This window comes from Carex rostrata, chromosome 24 (genome assembly GCF_964058835.1).
Source record: "Carex rostrata chromosome 24, lpCarRost1.2, whole genome shotgun sequence".
Taxonomy (NCBI): domain Eukaryota; kingdom Viridiplantae; phylum Streptophyta; class Magnoliopsida; order Poales; family Cyperaceae; genus Carex; species Carex rostrata.
The window spans coordinates 3,791,646-3,814,247 of record NC_135941.1 but is presented as its reverse complement, the minus strand read 5'-3'; the positions used below and the strand labels follow the sequence as shown (position 1 = coordinate 3,814,247).

General features: G+C 34.2%; 2 protein-coding genes across 7 annotated transcripts; one reads left to right on the top strand and one right to left on the bottom strand.

Moving 5' to 3' along the window:
- Window positions 1-1,967: 1,967 nt before the first annotated feature.
- Window positions 1,968-5,370, bottom strand: XRCC2 (homolog of X-ray repair cross complementing 2 (XRCC2)). 5 transcript variants are annotated; one of them, XR_013518561.1, is made up of 9 exons: window positions 5,140-5,370; window positions 4,684-5,016; window positions 4,506-4,576; window positions 4,344-4,400; window positions 3,994-4,128; window positions 3,754-3,823; window positions 3,569-3,588; window positions 2,869-2,966; window positions 1,968-2,340 (listed from the first exon to the last, which is right to left on the bottom strand). XR_013518561.1 is itself a non-coding variant. In XM_078326176.1 (9 exons), exons 1-9 carry the CDS (start codon window positions 5,326-5,328, stop codon window positions 2,812-2,814), a joined length of 972 nt encoding a protein of 323 aa, XP_078182302.1. In that variant the 5' UTR covers window positions 5,329-5,370; the 3' UTR covers window positions 1,968-2,811. The 5 variants fall into 5 exon arrangements, 4 of the variants coding, with proteins under 4 accessions (XP_078182302.1, XP_078182301.1, XP_078182303.1 ...); XM_078326176.1 differs by having other exon boundaries at window positions 1,968-2,966; window positions 3,569-3,605; window positions 4,684-4,787; window positions 4,872-5,025; XM_078326175.1 differs by having other exon boundaries at window positions 3,569-3,605.
- A 5,519-nt stretch (window positions 5,371-10,889) lies between these two features.
- LOC144575937 (ion channel protein) lies at window positions 10,890-18,816 on the top strand. Of its 2 annotated transcripts, none has more exons than XM_078326195.1 (12): window positions 10,890-11,671; window positions 12,224-12,292; window positions 12,373-12,999; window positions 13,498-13,680; window positions 13,801-13,860; window positions 14,131-14,334; window positions 15,605-15,853; window positions 16,886-16,984; window positions 17,119-17,313; window positions 17,501-17,593; window positions 17,834-18,097; window positions 18,397-18,816. In XM_078326195.1, exons 1-12 carry the CDS (start codon window positions 11,294-11,296, stop codon window positions 18,613-18,615), a joined length of 2,640 nt encoding a protein of 879 aa, XP_078182321.1. In that variant the 5' UTR covers window positions 10,890-11,293; the 3' UTR covers window positions 18,616-18,816. The 2 variants fall into 2 exon arrangements, with proteins under 2 accessions (XP_078182321.1, XP_078182320.1); XM_078326194.1 differs by having other exon boundaries at window positions 14,128-14,334.
- Window positions 18,817-22,602: the final 3,786 nt, after the last annotated feature.

Here is a 22,602-nt window from a genome sequence, read left to right as displayed (position 1 = left end):
TACACACATGCTTCATGTTATGCACTCCATTCAGGAACGAAAACAAAAAAAAAAATAGATTGAGGGACTGAGTCACTGAGATATTAAATAAATTAATGTATGGCAACATAAACTTAACCTCAAATCTCTACGGCCACAAAGTAAAATCTAACCACTAAGTTACAAACTCACATATAGTATTTCATGAGAACTAAACCATTAACCATATAAAACTTTTTAAATATTATAATATATAAAAGATTAAATTGTTCCAAGGTGTTTGTGCAAGGTGTAAGGATGCATAAGAAAATTATTCCAAGCAAAAAAAAGATGAAAACATGACATCAGAATGATGAAAGCATTATGTCATCTGGTTTGGTCACTGACGCAGTCTTACTTTTCAAATGATTATGATTATATTGAGCTTTTGAATTGAGAGGTTTGAATGAAAAAAAAAAAAAATTGAGAGGTTGAAAATCCAGTTGAACTACTAAACTGTCAGATTCTTTTATTTTGGAATGTTTGAATTTTCTAGAAGCTAAAGAGCCAGTTCAAGGTTTATTTCCCAAAAATGATTTGCGTTCACACAAGTTCTTGTTTTAGTGCGCTCATATAGGGGTGTCATTGGGTACCATACGGTAGGGTGGAACCATTTTCATACTCATATCCATTAAAAATTAATCTTACTCATACTTTATCCATACCCGTTAAGAATTTGCTTTGCCCTACCCATATCCGTTAAAATTAGCGAGTAACAAAACGGTAGTGAACGAATAACACAAAACATACATATAATAGTTTTATTATTTTTACAAATAAACTATTAAAACTTATCATATCATATATATACAAGAGGAGGGTTCAAATGCCTCCATGTTTTTGTGCCTCCATCTCTCTCCATCATTTTCAAAGTTCAAACAGTCGATCCGAACCGCTCAACCTAACCTCCATACTAAAATATGTTTGGAGACCAAATTTTATATTTTTAGGAATTTTTTTACTATTTTTTTAAATAGTTACAAAAATACTGTTGTTTTTAGATGGTTCGGATTTACTGATTTTGTACCTATCTAAAAAAATAGTAAAAAAATCCTAAAAATATAAAATTTGGTCTCCAAACATATTTTAGTATGGAGGTTAGGTTGAGCGGTTCGGATCGACTGTTTGAACTTTGAAAATGATGGAGAGAGATGGAAGCATGATGGAGGCACAAAAACATGGAGGCATTTGAACCCTCCTCTATATACAATCACAATTACTAATATAAAATTAAAAAAAAATATGCAATTAATTCTAAGTAATAGTTTTTTATTAAGCAAAAAAAAATCAAAATCACAAATATCTCTTCTAACAAATTCAAATCCTTAACTAAATAATACAACATTCAAATAAAAAAGTAAAATGTTTAGCATAATATTATTCTTATGATATAATTTATTTTATATAGTTACCGTTACCCAACGGGTATGAAATAACCTTTACCCGTACCCATACTGGTTTATCTAACGAAAAAAAATCCTTACCCATACCCCTACCCAATAAGTTAACAAAAAAAAAAAATTATCTATACCCGTCTTATCGAATACGATACTACGTAAACGGTTCATGCTTTATAAAATGAGTCAGAGATAGATTTGAACAAAAATACCAATTCTTTAGTGAAGAACAGTAGCTAACATAAATTTTAAAGGACGAATACAACATTTTTCTGAAACTTCTTTATCCATAATAAAGAAGTCTAACTAAAAGAAACTACTATTAAAGATAAAAGGGATCCAATCACATGTTTATGGTGAGATCACATAACCGTGTCTTTTCTTTCCATTTAAATTCCAAACGAAATTGTAAAACACTGATTTTGTTCTATTTCAAGAGCAATACACTAATACAATACACAAGAAAATCATAAATTCATAGTTCATCTTATACAAGATTAAGAACCCAGACTATCAAGAGTCTTTTGTAAATAATTATATGCAATTTGATCCTATAAAAACCAAACTCCAATTTTATTATATTTTTAACATAAATACATAAATACATTACTTTCAAGGTAGAACTTAGAACAACCTCAGGAGTTTACAGCTAGGAATCTGATTAATTTATTAATAGAAAATTCATTGTCATCATATAAAACCCTGGATCCCTCAATCATGAAAGAAATCAAACAAGTAAAACCGCGAGCCAGCTAACCTCAAAACGACTAACAGCAATTACCTGTATTATTCTAGCGTTTTGAATTGGTGAGGTTGACATATGCAGAATCTTGCACCTCTCTCTTCTCTGCTCTCTCATTCACACACATGCACAGGAGGCCATGTCTAGTAGTAAATTCATCAACTATGTCAAGAAGATTCCATCCTAAAAATTCAGGAGATACATAAAATTTTTACTTCAAGTCAATCCATTGATGAAAATGAATGAGACTATGGTACTATGCATAGTGCACTTCGGTCCGTACTATCGATTCATATCTCCAATTTCAAAATCCAAACTGCCGATCCATACCGCTCAGAATGATTACTATATGAAAATGTACTTGAAGACCAAATTTTAAATTTTTTTTACTACTTTCTTTAGATATGTAGAAAATCACTTGATGTAAAGATTATGGACCATCCGAAAGTAATGATTTTCTACCTATCTAAATAATAGTAAAAAGTTTCTATCAAATGTAAAATCTGGTCTCCAAATACATTTTCGTATGGAGATCATGATGAACGGTTCGGATCGACTACTAAGACTTTGAGAATGAAGATATGGATCTGTACTGGCCAAAAGTGCACTATGCATAATACCATAGCCTCACTCAAATTTTATTATTTCTTCTATTCATTGTCTTCCACTCTTCCTTAATGTAAGGAGGGGGGAAGGGGGGGTGGCCCTTACGTCTTTGACCATAAATCTGTCTTTCATATTTACTGGAGGCTGCAGCCACTCCGATGTATAATTGGATATGGGTTCAGACCCATTTGATAAACACTCATCTGCATATAGCAAAGAAGATACTATTAAAACATGAGTGAGTCTATGTTACTTTGCAAAACGTGGAAAGGTTTGTGCTATGGGTCAATATCTCCATTTACAAAGTTTAAACAATCGATCCGAACCATTCAACACGATCTCCATATAAAAATGTACTTGGAGGCTAAATTTTACATTTTTTGGGAACTTTTTACTATTTTTTTAGATAGGTAGAAAATCACATGATCTAAAGATTTTATCCATCCGAAAGTAGTGATTTTCTACCTGCTTAAAAAAATAGTAAAAAGTTTGTAAAATTTGGTGTCCAAGTATGTTTTCCTATGGAGATCATATTGAGTAGTTCGGATTGATTGTTTGGGCTTTAGAAACAGAGATATGGATCCATAGCACGGACCGATCTGAGCTTTGCAAAGTATCGTAGCCTCACTCATTAAAACATTTTGAATAGAGAGAAATTGGGTACATCAAGATTAGAATCCAAATCCTTAGTTCTACCCAAAATAAAATTGCTTCAATGAAACGAAGGCCATTTAATTAGCTTTACTCTTGCCATAAAAGAAAAAAAGAATTGGATATATTTGAAAATACTATATAAGTAGCAAACCTGAAGAGTGCAGTTGTATCCTGTGAGTGACGAGAGACTGAAATTTGTGAAAAAATAATAAAAAAAATATGTAGGTGAAGAAACATTATAAGAACAAAAAAAAAAGTAAATTATATCAAGTAATTCATATGCCGTCTTTTATAAGAAGATGAAACGATTCTCAAAAAACATGCTCAATAGATTACCTGCCATACTGCAGGCATATATTCACGAAAAAAGAGGTTTCTCTCTCCACTGATGTTGGAAATGGAACTCCTATTATAGTAATGCAATCGCAAGTGAATTATTTTAAAATTCAATCTCATAAGGAATTAACACAACATTAATTGAGGTCTCTTTTTTTCCAGAAAACTCATTTGATTGATGGTCCTTGTTGCATAGAATTTAGACGGCTTCTATATCCAGGAACAAAAAAAAAAGTCCACCTTTGAAATTCATTTGGAGTTTCAGTTCGCAAAAAAGTTGCTTTTGTAGCCAGCACCAGCAATGGTTGCAATAATAAGAGTTCATGTAATTCATGCACAATTGCTTCTTGAAAGCTCTGTGGGGAAATGCTCTTCCTGCATAGAACATTTTATCATGAATAAAACAGGAAACCAAACAAAATAACAAGAGAGTAGAACAACCAAGCAAATATATCTCATATTAATAACGCCAAAAAATTACAAACCACACATCAAAATTACACAGAATATTTGGTAATATGTTCCTGAGTAGGATTAAAATGAACATAAATAATAGAAAAATACAAGGTACTTAATTATATATTTATTACCCTTTACAAACTCCGCGGAGTTGATTTGAACGATCAATCCAATGAAATGCGCCAATGCTAGACATGTTTCAGAGAAATAGATTTCCAATCAAGTGTTCAGTAAGTACTACATTGAAACTAATACCCGTAAATAATTGAAAAAAATATATGGAAATAAATCACCTGTCAATCAAAAGGAAATGAACACCACTACCAACAGCTTCATCTTTCCTTTGGATTTGGTAACGCAGTTCCTTTAGAATGAGAAAACACCACATCAAGACCTGTGCCCTTTGTTTCTAAGGTGCAAAGAGGTTTTATGAGAAAATTTGATGGAAAGAAATAGAAAGTAGATACCTGCCTTCAGTGAAGATAAGAATTCACAGCTACTGTAGCAGCATACATATAGGAAACGGTTCATGCAGCTGTGAAACAGCTTATCGAATGCTGCTTTACTGATTGAACCTGAACAAAATATGGTTAATTTTATAATGACAATAAAAGGGGAAAAAGAATAAAAGTTACATCCAAAAAAGTTATAATCAACACATGTTTCGTTGATCCTATGTGTCAAGAGTTGGGATAGCCGTAACACGTCAAATCGGCAATCAAGGTCAAAGAACACGGCTTTCCTCTCTAGTCCTCCAAATTGGATTCCTCCCCACTCCTTAGGCATGATAAAGTGCACCACAGTCTGATAAAACTAGCAAATAACTGATTACATAATCTGATTAAAACCTACCAGGAAACAGATACTAGTTGGTCTAATAAGGAAAACGAACAGGTGAACAAGAATTTACACAGTGACTTGACCTACCTGGACAAGGACCTGGGATTTGGCGGAGTTCGAAGGACCAGAGATCTCGACTATGTTACCGAGGCGGAGCGGTACGCGATGAAGAGGCGGTACCGGTACGATAAAAGGTCTTTCCGAAAGGACTCTGGAAACCATCTCCCTCCCGCTCTCGTCGCATCGGATCCACTCTCTTGGCTTTCCCGCTCTCATCTCCCTTCCACCCTCTCACTCACCCTCTCTCTCTCTTTCCCTCTCGAGGCCATATACTCTGAGGTAACAGATTATTTAGATCCGGACCGTCCGATCAGAATTCTAGCAAATCCGGCCCGAGGTGGTATGCACGGGGCCCTTTTAATAATCGTGCGGATTCTGATCGCATGGCCCATATATAAACACAAATATACTGTTATCTAAGGTGGTACTTCCTTTCGCTCTTTCCCTCTCATTTTCGCGCGCATACGAGGGAGACTGCTGAAAATTTTCGATCCAGTGGGCCGGAATATTAACGGATTAATGGGCCGATAGATGGGTCGGATTGGCTAAGGGATCTAAAAGTTTGCTCTGGATTGGAGTTATCTGGAAGTTGTACAAGAATATAATTTAGTTAACGGATTGGAATTATAGCTAACGGGTCACAGCGTTCCGGATTTGTACAGGAATGTAATTCAGTTTTTAAAATTTTCAGGCGTATAAAAATTAATGATATCAGACTTTTATTTGATAGATTTAAGATTATATTAGTATATTATTTTTGCTTAATTTTATAAAAAAAATTCTCAAATATTCTATTTGATTTGTAAGTTTTGAATAAAATTTATACTATTACACATCCAAATACTCTTGTCTGCATATCCTACCATTAGGGGTGGCAAAAGAAGCTCATAGCTCGTGGATCGATCGTGACTCGTATCTGACTCACTTGTTAACAACTCGTTCATTAGTGGACTGAGCTATTAACGAGCCAGATCATCACTAGCTCGATCCAAAATTAACAAGTTTGAACTTGCTGGCGAGCCAGCTTGGTCTAAGTATGAATTTATGAATTGATATAAATTTGTGAATTTGTATGAATTTATGTAAATTTAGCTTGTATTAATTTATTTTGTGAACTATTTTTGTATGAATTTGGAGATTTAGTATTTTAGTATATATGAATTTAGTTACAAACTTAATTTATGATAGTTGACTTTATAATACGTTATCTAGTATATTTGAGTTTTTAGTCCACGAGCTTTCATGAGCTGGCTGAGCTCACTCGTTGCCAAAACAAGCGAGCCACGAGTCACTTTTTCAACTCGAATCCAAATATTGACTCGCTCATAACTCCCTCGTTACTAAAACAAGTGAACTATAAGTTTGATATAGCTCGGACCGAGATGGCTCATTACCAGTCCTACCTACCATGTATGTATCTAAATTGCTTATACGCTATGTTATGGCCAACAACGCTTATATTGAAAATGATATTTATGTTATTATGCATCCATGTGTAAGGACATGTGTTAAAGAGAATTAAAGAAAATCAAAGAGCTTTCCGGACTTAATTACTTGTCCACTTATTTTTACTTTGTGGTTTTGGATTGATAATCATAACAATTTTGTATTTAATTGTACACAAGTGTCTGGCTTTTAGATTTTTTATTATTTGATAACTTTAAAGGATTCATTATTGATTGAGTTAATTAGGGCTAGTACTTTATGGATTTTTTGGTTGACTAGGAATAAAATTTGTTTTCGACATGCACCAGTATCATATATTAGTTCTATAGTATCTTCTATAATTGCTTTAACTATTTATCAGTGTAAGGTCCGTTTAGATAATTTATATTTTAAATTATCATTGATTATATCTTTCGATGTTTCTCCTTTGACTCAGATAAGTACCCTAATAGTACTCTCATATACAAACTCGCATGACATAGCAAGCTCTCTTATGGATTCAAACGTGGGGCCTTCTCTTGGTTTAGAAAAGTCGGATGACAGAGATATCTATGATGTCATTGATGAAGCAGCTGGATTATTGTTTCTTGATTGGTCTTTACTTGATTCTAGCTCCTCTTCCCCACAAGTGTGATTGATATTAGTGATTGATTTTAGTGTTATTAGAGATATTAGTTTGATTTCTTTTTTTGATATGTTACTCTGTTTTGTAGATGATCGACAATAGTTGGTTGATGTTCCACTAGTTCAATATATTTGGATATTCGGTGCTATGCACTCTTTTGTATGAACTATATTGTTTCGTAATTAAATAGATAGAAATCCACGTTTGAAAAAAAAAAAAGCTTCCCGGACATGTGTTAGAACAAGTAAAACAAATTAAATTATAAGGAAGAGTAAAGTTAGGATGTAATGTGCTCACCAAGAGGATTTGGTGAGCACAACTCCAAAAGTATATTGATTTCAAACATCAAATCCAAACCGTTGAAATTCATGTACTTCATGAGTGATGAATGTACATGTAAAATTTTTAAAGTTTCGAGTTTATTTGCTACAAGATCAAGCGGTCAAAGAAATGATAAAAAATGGATGTATAAAATAACTTATAAATTAACTTGTAAAAAATTCATTTTCTTTGACCGCTTGACCTTATAGCAAATAAATTTGAAACTTTCAAAATTTTACAGGTACATGCATCACTAATAAAGTATATGAATTTCAACGGTTTGAATTTAGCATTTGAAGTCGATCTAATATATTTTCAGAGTTGTGCTCATCAAACTCTCTTGATGAGTACATCACACTCTAGCTTTACTTATAAGGTATATATGCAGTATCTATTATTATGACTGCTCAAGGAGTTTGTTTCGAAAGTACTTAATTAAAATCTGGTAGGCGATTGCTGTAAGATTAAATGTATTTAATGTGTTACAGCATTTTAAATTGAGCCTATGGGCGGCTAAAGAATCGTCTGGCCGCAGCTCGAGCTCCGAAGGGTAATATTAGTTCTGACCTCTGAGTTCTGACAAGAGAAAATAATTAACCGATTTCATGGTAGTTATTTCTACATCATTGACATTTCTTAGCGACATTAACTAACAACAAGATCTCCTTGGGGCCACGTGGAAGTTGGCACTGTGAACTAACATGGCCTCGTGCTTCCCACTGTTCCTCTTGTTTGTTTATTCACAAATAACTCTTTGCAAAGAGATCTCGCTAAAAGAGTGAAATCACCTTATCGCTCTTGAGCATCTCGTAGAGGCTTTTCATGCTTGATGTGATGGAATACACTGTAAAGAAAAAAATTCAGCTGTATGGCACTGTTTTTCAAAGATGAGATTGTATATAATTTATACTACGATGGAATTAAAGTCACCTTTAACCGTGTCGTCTTTTGCTGTTTGAACTTAGTAGTTCAAGTTTTGAATTTTCATTTGCAATATTTTTCACTCAGATTTATTAATAGAATCTGTTTACTATAATCAAATCCCCATGTGTTTACCATCTAAAAATCATGCATGGCTTGAGTTTTTTGCACAAAGTTCATTCACTCTCTAGATCGAGTGAAACGAGGTTCCCTTAAAATTATGCTCCAGAGAAGGAACAGGAAGGGAAAAGAAGGAGAGGGAAGAGGCATCATACAGAGTTTATCAGCTCTACATCTCAATTTGAGACAAGGCCTGAGGTATTAAGGACAAATGGAGATAAATTGACCTTCATTTTTTTTGTAATTTTTGTCCATATGTGATTTTCTTTATAATTTAATAAAATGTTATTGATAGTGTAAAATTGATTCTCATTTATAGCATGAAAATATATATAATTAGTCTTCATTCACGTTTGATCCACATAGTTTGAAGATCTGGCTCTGCTCATGAGCAAAAATTAACTTTCATGCATGTCTGGAATATAGAAAAATATAATTTTTATGAGGCCATACTTGTGTTTTTTTATTTTACCAGAAATTATAGTCAGTGTTTTGAAATTGTTATACGTTTTATTTCAATAAATTAGATTTAACGCGCTAATATATATTCTATATGAAATATCATAAATTCAAAATTTAACATCTACACTAAAATTGAGCTTAATGTTTTAACTCTCGTTTCAAACAAAAAAATCAACCTAAATTTTCTACATAATATATAATTTTTCTGTAAAAGATGAGAAACCAAAGTTTGAAAAAACAACACAAAATAAAATAAATAAAAAAATAATTAATGTATATAAGGCAAATAACAGTTTAATAAAGTACTTTATAAGTCGAAATTTGAAAATTCACTTGCTAAGAATAAAAATCAAAATAAGTATCTCTTTGTAACTTTTAAATTGCTCTTTTTTGCAAGAAATATTAAATGTTAGTTTCAAATGAAAATAATATTTAAACCCCAAGTGGTTCGCTTTTTTCCACATAAAAATGTTGAGTTTACCACATATTTAATCAGTTAAATCAACTTTTTTTTTCTTAGGGGTGGCTTTCCTATTATCTTTACTTTAGGAGGCAAATTGAAAATTTGCCCACCCAAAAGGAGTGTGGAATCAAGTGGCCATATGCAGTTCACTGACGGGACCTTATTATAATAACCAATCGCTAATTACCCGAAATAATGTGACCCACAATATTATATGTTCATACAATCCAAAAAATGAATAAATTACATTACTTTCTGTTCCCTTTTGTATTATTCTATACTCTGTGCAGATTCCACCTAGACGGCACACGATCCTTCTATATCCATCAACACGTTTTATGGACGGTCCTGATTTCAAAAAAGCATGTGCTTTAACCACCGTCCTGACATCTCTTTTCAAACTAAGATGTTTGGACCAGGTGTAGGATTTAAACCTACATACATTTTTTTTTAAGTAGTCTAATATATCGGTCATTAACTAGATCAAATAGTCTAAATGCACTGTTCTCTCTTTTATAGTTGCACGTCTACACATTCATATAAAAATTATATTTAATTCCAATAATATAGTTTAGTATATAGCATTTTTTTTAGATGAGAAAGATGATGTAGACAATGCGTGTTATTTTGATGAATATGAAGATTTTGATATCATTGAATTTTTTTAATGCTACAAAAATGGAAATCAAGCACGGTATGAATTAAAAGTAATACATTTTCTGTAAACTAATATAAATATGTAAATAAATTATGTAATAATTCACTTTGATAAATATTGAACATAGAGAGTTCAAAAAAGTGCTGTACAAGTTTAAAATTCATTTCAATTCATCAAGCCTGTTTATAGTTTTTATATAAAGTATATATGTAGTTACTATAATTATATTTTAGCATTACATTCTAAATAATTTAAATATATTTTTATTAGATTTTAGCATAATGAAGGAATTTTTTTTGTTTCAAGCAAGGGCTAAAACATTTCAGTACTATACTGATTTACTATTCGGAGGTTGCACCGAGCTCATTCGGTCATTCTGTCGTTGTCATCCGAAATTCTGACACTCCACTTTGTCGTCTAGCTAATATCAGTTACTTTCGATGTAACAGCGTGCACGCTTTTTCGGAACACTGAAAGTGGGCCTCAGAAAAGAAGCTAAAGACTGTTCCGCACTTCCGCTCATCCGTGAAGCAAGCGTACACTCGGCCCCGTGCGATTACAAACTAATCCTCTGAGTTAACTCAAAATTTTGTTTATAGATCAAAACCGTCCGATTTAAATTCACACGAATATTGAAGGCTCTATCCATTACAGGTGTTGATCGGATTGGCCCAGAGCTAAAATTAAAGGGTGCGTTAATGCAGTGGTTGCGGACTCGCGAAGAAACAGTCTAAAACATATATCCAGATATCATGTGCGGCACGTGATTCGAACATTTTACCTTCCCCGTCGGAGTTCCCCCCGGAACCCGCCACTTGAAGGCTTGAAGCTCAGACTCTCTCCTTTTCTCCTGTCTACGTGTACTTCTTACCTCCGGTTGATATTAGAGAACCAAAATCTCGGATCATCGAGGGGCTGTGTCGTTGACCAAGCTCCGATAGGCTGAACTGGAGAGGGTGGTCTCCAGTTTGTTTCTATCTCTGCAACAGTTTCTTCTCTTCTTACTAGCTCGCCTTATAGAGCAAATATCAAGAAACCAAGAACGTTATGATATAATTCATCACATCTTAGCAGTTAACACTTATTTTCAAGTCCTTACCCCAGCTTGATCTTAACTGTACATAAAAAATCAGAGGGGGAGAGAGAGAGAGAGAGAGAGAGAGAGATGCAGGAGAGAGATGATGGTGCTACTACTAATCCTAACCCTGGTCCTAGACCTAGATTGTCTGAGCTGACGAGGTCACTAACAATCGCCACATACTTGCCACGGTCGACCAATAGAGGTACAGAGAGTGACATGTGTGATCGAGATTGGTATCCATCTGTTGTTGGATCACACCCGGCAAGAATTAAGCTGCCTAGAGTGCCACAAGAGGTGAAGAAGGCCACAGATAGCTTAGTGCCATTTGGAAAGCCGATGGAGCAGGTTAGAGATAAGGAGAAGCTAGAGGGGAAAATAGAGAAGAAAGGAGCTGTGCCGGGCATGCCTTTTCAGGCTAGGAAGTGTGGGGGGCAATTTGATCATTCTTTGATTATTGTGGTTGTAAGTCTGAATATCTCTAGTACATTGTTTTAAGCTTACATAGGTACTCAATTCAATTCTGTATTGATCTGAAGAAATTATAAGATAGCTGCATCCCAATACAAGGGCACAAGTGTACCAGCTACATACTAGTATGAGGTTCAATTGGGATGAATTGAGACTGTCATGTTAAAATTTATTCTGTAACAATTAGGATGGAAAAACCAAACAGAGCCTTACCTGTCCATAACAGTGCTCATACTGGTATCAGTACCGGTATAATATCTTGTAACAGTGCTCAATGTTCTAAGTCAGAGAACCAGCTGGTCGTGCTGGAGTATTTTAATATTTCTTTCCACTTATGATATTTGGAATTACCATATTTTTTTTATTTTAACCACTGGAATTGAAAACTAGCACTAGGCAGCTTCTTTTAGGAGGTCATGCAAGCAGTCTCAACTCTCAAGTCTAATACTTTTGTTAATTAACTTACTAGCTACAGGCTATTAGAAAGTTGAGAATTATTTTCAGTTCCAAATAATGTTTCTGATCTTTATATTTGTATTATTTCAGCTACTTGTCTTCTCAATCTCAACTGCCTCTTTCGCAATTTCTCAGAGGAAGAAAGTTCTAGATCTTAAGGTAACACTATAGATCAGGTTTGATCTCCACTGTGCTCTTTTTGAATTTATATGCTCTGATTTTTTTTTCTTTCTTTCCAGGAAGAGTTCAAGAATTTACATAATTGCTGCATCGGTATAAATGCCTCTGTCACTAGCAAAATCTCCAAAATGTCAAGTTTCTCTGACAAACCAGAAAACAAAAATATCTCTCTGTACACAATAGCTCTCTCTTTCCTCTCCCCATTTTTGATCCGCAAATTACTTGACCAACTAACCAGAACCAGACAAACCTCTGGTAACCCAAACTCAAACTCTGCCTCCACTGAAGAGGGGGTGCCGCTAAAAAAGCGGATTGCATACCGGGTCGATATATTCTTCTCAATTCACCCATATGCAAAGCTCCTAGCCCTTCTGGTTGCCACCATTCTTCTAATCTGTTTTGGTGGAGTTGCCTTGCACGCAGTCAATAACAGGTCGGGTAGCTTTGTGGAGGCACTGTGGCTATCATGGACCTTTGTGGCAGATTCAGGTCACCATGCAGATCAGACTGGGCTGGGCCCACGAATTGTATCTGTTTCAATTAGCTCAGGTGGCATGCTGGTTTTTGCAACTATGCTGGGGCTTGTGTCAGATGCAATTTCAGAGAAGGTTGATTCTTGGAGAAAGGGGAAGAGCGAGGTGATAGAGAGTAATCATATTCTTATTCTTGGATGGAGCGATAAATTGGTAACTTTTCTCTACTTAATGATTTGATTGTTTGTGTTGGTAGTTGGTACAGGAAATTGTTTTTACTGCCAAACGAACTATTCTAGTAGACCTAGTCTTGTCCCCACATTACTTTTACTTTGGCCATTTATAAGCTCTCTGATCCAATATACTGCTTCACCCATTGTACCTTTCCCCACCAGTTAAGAGTTGGTGATGTTATCTTTGGCTAACTATCTGGTACCAGTACTTATTAGTACCATGCTATCATTGCTGGCAAGTTTACCGCCATTCAATGTGGGGTGTAAATCCAATAAACCCCTTTAGTATTAACATCTACATTCCCTAGTTGAAATAAAAGGCCCTGTTAAACAAATGCAACAATTAGTTAAATGTGGAAGCAACTCCATTTAGAGAACCAGTTTGCTGAATTTGGAAGGTACAGAGTACTGAATAGTTAATGCTCTTTCAATATTGCTGTTTTTTATAATTTAATTAATCTATTTTGGGTAAAAATAGGGATCACTTCTGAAGCAGTTAGCAATAGCTAATAAGAGCATAGGTGGCGGTGTGATAGTAGTTCTTGCTGAAAGAGACAAAGAGGAGATGGAAATGGATATAGCCAAATTAGAGTTTGACTTCATGGGTACCTCTGTGATTTGTCGAAGTGGCAGCCCTCTAATTTTAGCAGACTTAAAAAAGGTACGTAACTATTACCTTTTTCTTTTTTTAAAAGAAGTGGTACATAAAGATTATCTCAGAGATAATGTTGTTTTCCTTTTAGGCTTCTCATTTGTTATTTTTTTCAACCATTACTTGCAGGTTTCTGTTTCAAAGGCACGGGCCATTATAGTTTTAGCTGCTGATGAGAATGCAGATCAGGTCAGTAAATCTTTGGGGTAAGATATATTTACATCTATACCCTTATTTGGTCATTTCTCTGTTGCAAACTTCCTGCACATCTTTGGATATGATATTATGACTTGAAAAACATAAGAAAGAATAGGCACTAAAATGCCAGAACTAAACTCGGAACAATGTTTGCTTGGTTACTTTTGTCTTCTTTTTTCTTTCCTTTTCTTTTACATTCTTTTTAGAACTCTTTCTGAAGCTAGGACTAAAGTTATTTTTTCATATTGTCCTTATCAGCAGAGCGATGCACGTGCTTTGCGAGTTGTGCTGAGTTTGACAGGGGTAAAAGAGGGCCTAAGAGGTCACGTAGTAGTAGAAATGAGCGATTTAGATAATGAACCACTTGTAAAGCTGGTTGGTGGTGAACTAATAGAGACAGTGGTTGCTCATGATGTCATCGGTCGGCTAATGATACAATGTGCATTGCAACCCGGCCTTGCCCAGGTACTAATTTCATTTGGGTAAAGATCCTGCAGAGTATGCCAGACATGTGAAAGGCTCTCTCTGTTTTAAAAATAGAGTGAGGCTATGGTACTATGCATAGCATGGATTGGTCTGTGCTACGGATTGATATCTTCGTTTTTAAAGTCCAAACAATCGATCTGAGTTGTTCAACATGATCTTCATATGCAAATGTACTTGTTGATCAAATTTTACATTTTTAAGAATTTTTTTACTATTTTTTTAGATAGGTAGAAATCATTCGATCTAAAGATTCTAGACCATTCAAAAGTAATGATTTTCTACCTATCTAAAAAAATAGTAAAAATATTCTAGAAAATGTAATATTTAGTCTGCTAGTATATTTTCAACTGAAAATCATGTTGAACGGTTCACATTGACTATTTGAAATTTAAAAACGAAAATATTGTTCCGTAGTACGGACCAATTTGCGCTATGCATATTACCAAGCTCTTAAAAGTATTATGTTTATTTATAAAGAAAGGAGGCTTATACTAAGAAAGACAATGTCTATTCTAACTAAGATATTCAAATTGTTGAAAAGGTTTGTTTATTGTAAAAAATATAGTTAATTTACCAACAAAAATGCTTCATCCAGATTTGGGAATCTTTTAGGGATCCAGTAACTTCCCTGCTACCTTCTTTTTGGGCAACATGCTAAAAGAAAAAAAATGCCCAGATGCTAAGTGGAAATTATGACTTGATCCTCTCAAATTAGAGGTGAGAATGGAGCGGATAGTGGTAAAACCATATCCATATCCCTTTTTTCATTTTCCGGATACAGAGCGGATACCAGACGGGTACGGATACGAGTCCGGATCAGATCGGATGTTTATTAAAATAATATAAGAATATAGTAAAGCTCGTAATATTTATCTAATTATAATGGTGAATAACATAATTTTCTATAATATATATTAAAATATATGGTATATATCTACTATTTGGATACGGATAATTGAAACGTAAAACCATATCAGTATCCTTATCCACACGGATATTCGGATATCGGATATCCACATCTAAGTTTTCGAATACGGATAAGATATTATCCATACCATTTTTCATCCCTATCTCATATTCATTTCAATCTAGTTAGCCACAGCAAATTATTTGTTGAAGCTCTCGTATTTGTTGGTTGGTGCATATTGGATGATTAATGCCCATGATATGCTGATTGCTGCCTTACAGTTGATTTCCTTAATACAATTATTATTAAAATATCTGTTGGTTGTGTGGGGCCACATTACAGATATGGGAGGACATACTAGGTTTTGAGAATGCTGAGTTCTACATAAAGAGGTGGCCACAGCTGGATGGGATGAGATTTGACCAGGTGTTAGTCTCTTTTCCTGATGCAGTGCCTTGTGGGGTCAAGGTTGCCTCAAAACTGGGAAAAATTATTATTAACCCGGACGATAGTTATATTATTAGAGAAGGTGATGAAATTCTTGTTATAGCTGAAGATGACGATACATATTCCCCAGCTCCTTTACCTGTGGTACGTGCAATTCCATTTATGTTTAATCGTTTATACAAAATTGGAAAAGGTCTTATGTTTCCCTGTTAAGCATGAAAATTATCACCCATAATAAATAAAATTTAATTTCGAATACCCAAATATTAGTAACTTTTTATATTGAAGTGAAGATTCATAGGAAGAGGGTAGTTATGGGTTATTTTAATTGAATCGAGGAGGGCTACATTGGTCATCATAATGGATTGCATGGGACATTCATGTTAGAGTGAGTCTATGGTACTATGCATATTACGATTTGGTACCGTGCTACGGCTCTATATTCGAGTTTTTAAATCCTAATGGTCGATCCGAACCGTTCATCTTGTTCTCCATATTAATATGTGTTTGGAGACCAAATTTTACATTTTTTGAAATTTTTTTACTATTTTTTGAAATTGATTGAAAATCACTGTTTTTGGATGGTCCAGAATTTTCAGATCAAGTGATTTTCTAAATATCTAAAAAAATAGTAAAAAAATTTCAAAAAATGTAAAATTTGGTCTCCAAACACATATTAATATGGAGAACAAGATGAACGGTTCGGATCGACAGTTAGGATTTGAAAACTCGAATATAAAGCCGTAGCACGGTGCCAAATCGTAATATGCATAGTACCATAGACTCACTCTTCATGTTATTTGTAGTTTTGTATGGGTTATTATTTGATATTTTCACAGTTTGCAGATGTGTACACAAATTTGTGGCTCTTAAAATAACAAATGCCCGTTTTATATCTTATATTTGTATTGGCATTTGACAAGGATCCATTTCTACCCATACTACAATTAATCCGTACTTTTGTTTGGTATCAGTGCTTGTTGCCTACCACTGAGACAGTTTGGTATCATGGTAATTTGTTCCTTTGCTTAACATCTGGTAAAAATTTCACATGTTATTAAAATCTAATAAAAATCTCTTAAATAGGTAAATAAATAAAATCTAATAAAAATGACAAAACCTTTGAAGTGTATGATACAGTTTCGTCCGGACTCCTAAATATTTTTTTCATTGCAGATGCGGAAGGGATTTGTGCCAAATATACCAAGCCCCCCTAAATATCCAGAAAAAATATTATTTTGTGGCTGGCGCCGTGACATCCATGATATGATAAAGGTATTTTCCTTTTGGTTTATTCATTTATTTGTTTTATACAGACAAACATCGCAATCATTGAAAATTGGAAAAAAAAATCCAAATCAGAATAGCATAATCAGGTTTTCATAAAACTACTATTTTTATATAATCAGGTATTGGAGGCATTTCTTGCTCCTGGATCAGAGCTATGGATGTTTAATGAGGTGCCAGAGAAGGAAAGAGAGAGAAAACTAACAGATGGTGGTTTGGTCCTCTCCGGATTAAAAAATATTAGACTTGTGCACAATGAGGGAAATGCTGTTATTAGACGACATCTGGAGAGCTTGCCTCTAGAGACCTTTGATTCTGTGAGTATTTACAATAAATTTTATATATGACCGCCAAAATTCTTTTTGTAGAATACCCCTTTCATTCTTGAAAACCTTAAGGAAGTCGTGAAAACCAAGGGTATGATGGGATGTGAGAATGAACCTCATAGAATGAAAAATTGATTTTCAAGAGATTGACTTAACTTTTATCTTTTCAAAATTACAGATTTTAATTCTGGCCGATGAATCGGTTGAGGATTCAGTTGTACAGTCTGATTCCCGCTCACTTGCTACTCTTCTACTTATTCGTGATATTCAAGTACCTCTCTCTCTCTCTCCCTCTCCTCATCCTCCCCCCCCCCCCCCCCCCCCCCCCCCCAATCCCCTGCATTCCATTACAATGAAACACAATAATCAAACCCTCAAAAAGAATCAGTCATCTCAAGCAAACAAAAATGATATGTAGTTGGAAAGAAAATGATTACCGTGCCACAGTATGCTTTTTCTATAGTGCTATATATTAAACCTCTTACTATTATTTTAATTATAAAAATTTCAGTCGAAAAGGCTTCCTTCAAAAGAGGCGAGGTCTCCATGTCGGTTCGCTGGCTACCCACATCGGTCGTGGATCAGAGAGATGCAACATGCATCTGACAAGTCGATCATCATAAGTGAAATTCTTGATTCCAGAACCAGAAATCTCGTTTCTGTTTCCAAAATCAGTGATTACATTTTGTCTAACGAGTTGGTTAGCATGGCATTGGCTATGGTGGCTGAAGATAAACAAATTAATCGTGTCTTAGAGGAATTATTTGCTGAACAGGTATGAACACTTGATTTATTGTTAATGCTGGTAGACACTAGTACAGTACAGTGCTATTCAGAATATGAAGAAAAATAATTTTTTAAGGTTGTACTTTCTGGTAGTGTCTGTACCTTTACTGGTAGCAAACTGTCTGATAAAACAAGTGTGATAAATGTAAATCCCAGAAATAGAGATTAGAATGCCACCAATTGCAAAATGGTAATTTGGGTCTAAATGGTAAGAAACAAAAAAACCTGGTTGGTATGAAAATCACATCATTGCTTAATAATAGCTCATCAATTTTTGGTGTTTTTCAGGGAAATGAAATGTGCATAAGATCTGCTGAATATTATTTATATGAACAAGAGGAGTTGAGCTTTTATGATATAATGGTACGGGCTCGGGGTAGGGAAGAAATTGTAATTGGATACCGCCTGGCGCACACGGACCATGCTATAATAAATCCCAGTCTAAAAACTGAGGTTAGAAAGTGGTCACTTGATGATGTTTTTGTTGTAATTTACAAAGGCAAATGATAATAATCCAAAAGAAAAGAGAATAAAACTTTTGCATATTTTAGCATAGGTGTAGCACTAATTTATGCTAACTGATAGGTATTACAGTGTATTTACATTACAGACAACATTGATTTTTTAACATTATTTTTGCAATTTCAATTGTTCTCACTGTCATCCTAGCAATGCTTGTGATATGAATACTAAAGAAATAACTTTTTATTGCAAAAATGTATTAACTGAGATTTAAAATCATTTTTATAGTTTTAGTATGAGTCAGACCAGGCTAGTTCTGTATTTTTTTTCCTAATTCCCAAATAGTAACTGACCTTAATGAATTAATTCTGAACCTTAAAAATCTGAACTTTAGATAAAGGAGATGTTGCACAGTTGATTAAAAAAAAGTTTCTAATATTGTTGGTTACTAAGAATTTGATTTCTTCTCATGACTTCGCAGTCTCAATAAAGGTTTTCAAAGAAATAAACATGAACCTTATACATGTACGTGCAACAGTACCAAATGCTATGGTCGCCAAGTTGGAATTCGCATCCTCTGAGATATCTCATATGTTGTGTGACTTTTTGAAAAATCTCAACCGTTCAAATACATTCTGCACGAATCTCAAAGCTCAAATAATACAGTCTCGTGCGCTATGAATCCTTGTCCCCCCAGATAGCTGAGGTAAATTTAAAAAAAGAGACGGTCTAGATTAATCTCAGTCGGATCAAATCAATCCGGTGTCTATGAAAACTGTTAAGGATCTGCTTTGAGATTGTGTAAATTAAAAGAACAGTCCAATTTATCACTATCTGGGGGTGATACGGATTCGTGCCCTATCCCCGAATAGGCACCGGACACGTCGATACGCACTCGCCAAGTTTGACAACTAGAACATTTTCAGAAACAGGCCCAAAAAGAAAGCCCTGATAGATTTTAAAAAAAAAAAATGGAGTCTAGCGGCGGACTTGAGAAATTAAAAAATATCATCTATCAGTAAGTTCTTGTTTCTTGTCTTCAATTTTTTTTTATTTCGCTATTTGTTTATTTTTTAGAGTTCAGCCTTCAGTGAAATTAAAAAAAAAAAAGAAGACAAACTGTTCTGCAGAAAAACAAAAAAGAACCAGTCTTCAGAAATAACCATAAAATCATGAGCTAAATATATTTTGTTTCAAAATTCATAAGAAAGCAACTGTCTACCTTTAGTTTAGACTTATAACTATAAATATGAAGAGGAGGGATCCGATTATCATAATTTTGAGTTACCATAAAATTACCATAACTATTTTCTACATTTTTAAAGTCCAAATTGTCAATCCAAACCGTTCAACATTATCTCCACAATAAAATGTGTTTGCATATCAAATTTTACATTTTTTTGAAATTTTTACTATTTATTAAGTATTTTACAAAAACTAGTCAAATTTAATTGAATTTTGTACCCATATTAATAAATAGTAAAAAAAAATCAAAAAAATGTAAAATTTGACCTGTAAGCACATTTTATTGTGGAGATCATGTTGAACGGTTTGGATCGACAATTTGAACTTTGAAAATGTAAAAAATAGTTGTGGTAACTCAAAATTATGATAATCAAATTCCTCCTCAAATATGAATCCTCTCATATTATATGAGGATATAATTAGAAAATTCGGACTATTTTTAACTCTAGCACGATTCTCAAAACACTCTATATCTACAATTGGTATTGAAATTTTTTTTTTATTTGACTGAGACTAAATCTATACCGTTCTTCCATAATGTACCTAGATACATGAGAGAATACGGATCCTGAATCTATTTCAAGGTTCTAAATAGCATTTATAGCGGCATAGTGGGGAGACAAAAAAAAAAAAAAATTAACGAATAGCGCAGCTATAGCAAAAGCTATCATAAATAGCGTTTTTTTTTTCAAAAATTATATTTTATATTTCTACTAATAAACATATCTCATCAAGAAAAAAAAAACATCAAATTGATTAAGAAGTTATAATATTTTCATATTGAACCAATACAAAGTTCAAATTGTCATTCAAAATATCCCTAATTCAAAAAATATCGATATATTTTATATTCAAAATATACCACTACCATATATTAATGCATGATACAAACTTTAATTGATATAGCGGTATAGCCTGCACATGTTCCACTGTATTGATATATCTTGATAAAGTAAAAAAAACTCATCTGAACATTAAGGCCCATTAAAATTGCAAAATCATAAGCCCATGTAGCATAGTGGACCGCTATTGCCGCTACACGCTATAGCGGCCGTAGCTCGATTAGCACAATTTTACCCCATAACTTACCTTTCTAGGTCCAAAACCGCTATAGCTAGCTATTTAGAACACTGATCTATTTAGATCCGCCCATAAAAAGTACTGTCCTATAAGGCAGCCAGTTTTTAAAACAAGAGGTAGAGTCCTGACAGCCTTTGCCAAATTTCTCCAACAAAAGGGGAGGTGAGAGAGGAATTCAGATCAACCCGGTACCGTAAATGAAAATCAATTAGAGTTAGTAGATCCGGACCGTTCGTTTAACCTAGCACAAATGTTGAAGAGAAACCCTACATTTTCAATAATAAACTTTGTACAAATTTAAATTTGTCAGATGTTTGCACTTATGAACGGATATATATAAATCACGCTCAATTTTGTGCGTAGCATAATAATTCATACATAACACGATTGAATTGGTTACGAGCCGATTAATTTTTTTTTTCGGGATGAGCCGAATCTTTCTCTATATCTACCTATGGCAACATGCATCTTCTTGTTTAAATTATGTTCTTTCTTTTGTACTCCAAAGTGCATTATATGAACTTATGATGTGAGGTTTTCTTTTTGTTACCGTACTTCTAAGATAGAATAAAGGAAAAATTGGTTATTTGTCACTCCAAAATTTTCAAATTGTAAAAATGTCATTCTAAAATTTGAAATTATAAAAATATCACTTCAAACTTCATTAATTTGTAATTTTGTCACTCCAAATAATTAATGACTAAAATACCCTCATTCTCCTCTTCTTTCTCCTGCCATGGCTGATAGTGGAATTGCGACTCCATATTTGATCCTGGACTACTTAATATGGATCCTCTACAATACTGTATGGTACAACCCGAATTAGAGTCGTTTATCACTATTCAGAATTGAGGATCAAAACCACTAGCTTCAAATCAGCGGCTATTATCCGATGTGTACATCAATGCAACTAAGCAGAGAAAATGACAGATGGGGACAACTCAATCTTTTTGCTTCTGAGTTTACTTTTGCCATTTCTTAGTTCAACGATGCATATAAAGGCTCCCCAGATAAACCTCCATGAATTTTTGAGAATAATGAATAGATAGGATGATAAGATGTGTTTGCACTCGCTATCAACCATGGCAGGAGAAGAAGGAGGGTATTTTAGTCATTAATTATTTGGAGTGGTAAAATTACAAATTAATGAAGTTTGGAGTGGTATTTTTAGAATTTCAAATTCCGGGATAATATTTTACAATTTGAAGGTTTTGGAGTGACAAATAACCAATTTTCCCTAGAATAAATTATGCTTGGCATTTTTCTGATGTAGCAGAATTGCAGAAGTAATGTTAAGATTTTTTGTTGTAATTGCTCTTGTTTATATTAATTTGTGGTAATTTACTGCAAAATAAGCGGTGCCGCTTATTAGTGGTTTGCTAAACCCGTTAGGGGTTGAACCCGTTTTGCCCGGCCCGTACCCGTTACCCGTGGTACCCGTACCCGTTGCCCGGGTACAAACGGGTAGACGGGTAGACGAGTACGGGTAATAAACGGACCGGACAACATAATTTTGAAAAAAACCCGTTGTACCCGTACCCGTCTACCCGCCAACTCGTACCCGTCTACCCGCCAACCCGTACCCGCCTACCCGTACCCGTCTACCCGTACCCGTACCTGACCCGTTACAAAATTTGAATTTCAAAATTTTTTTGGCGGCACCCTATAGAATTCAGATCCAGTGCAATACCTGACTGAGTAGAATGA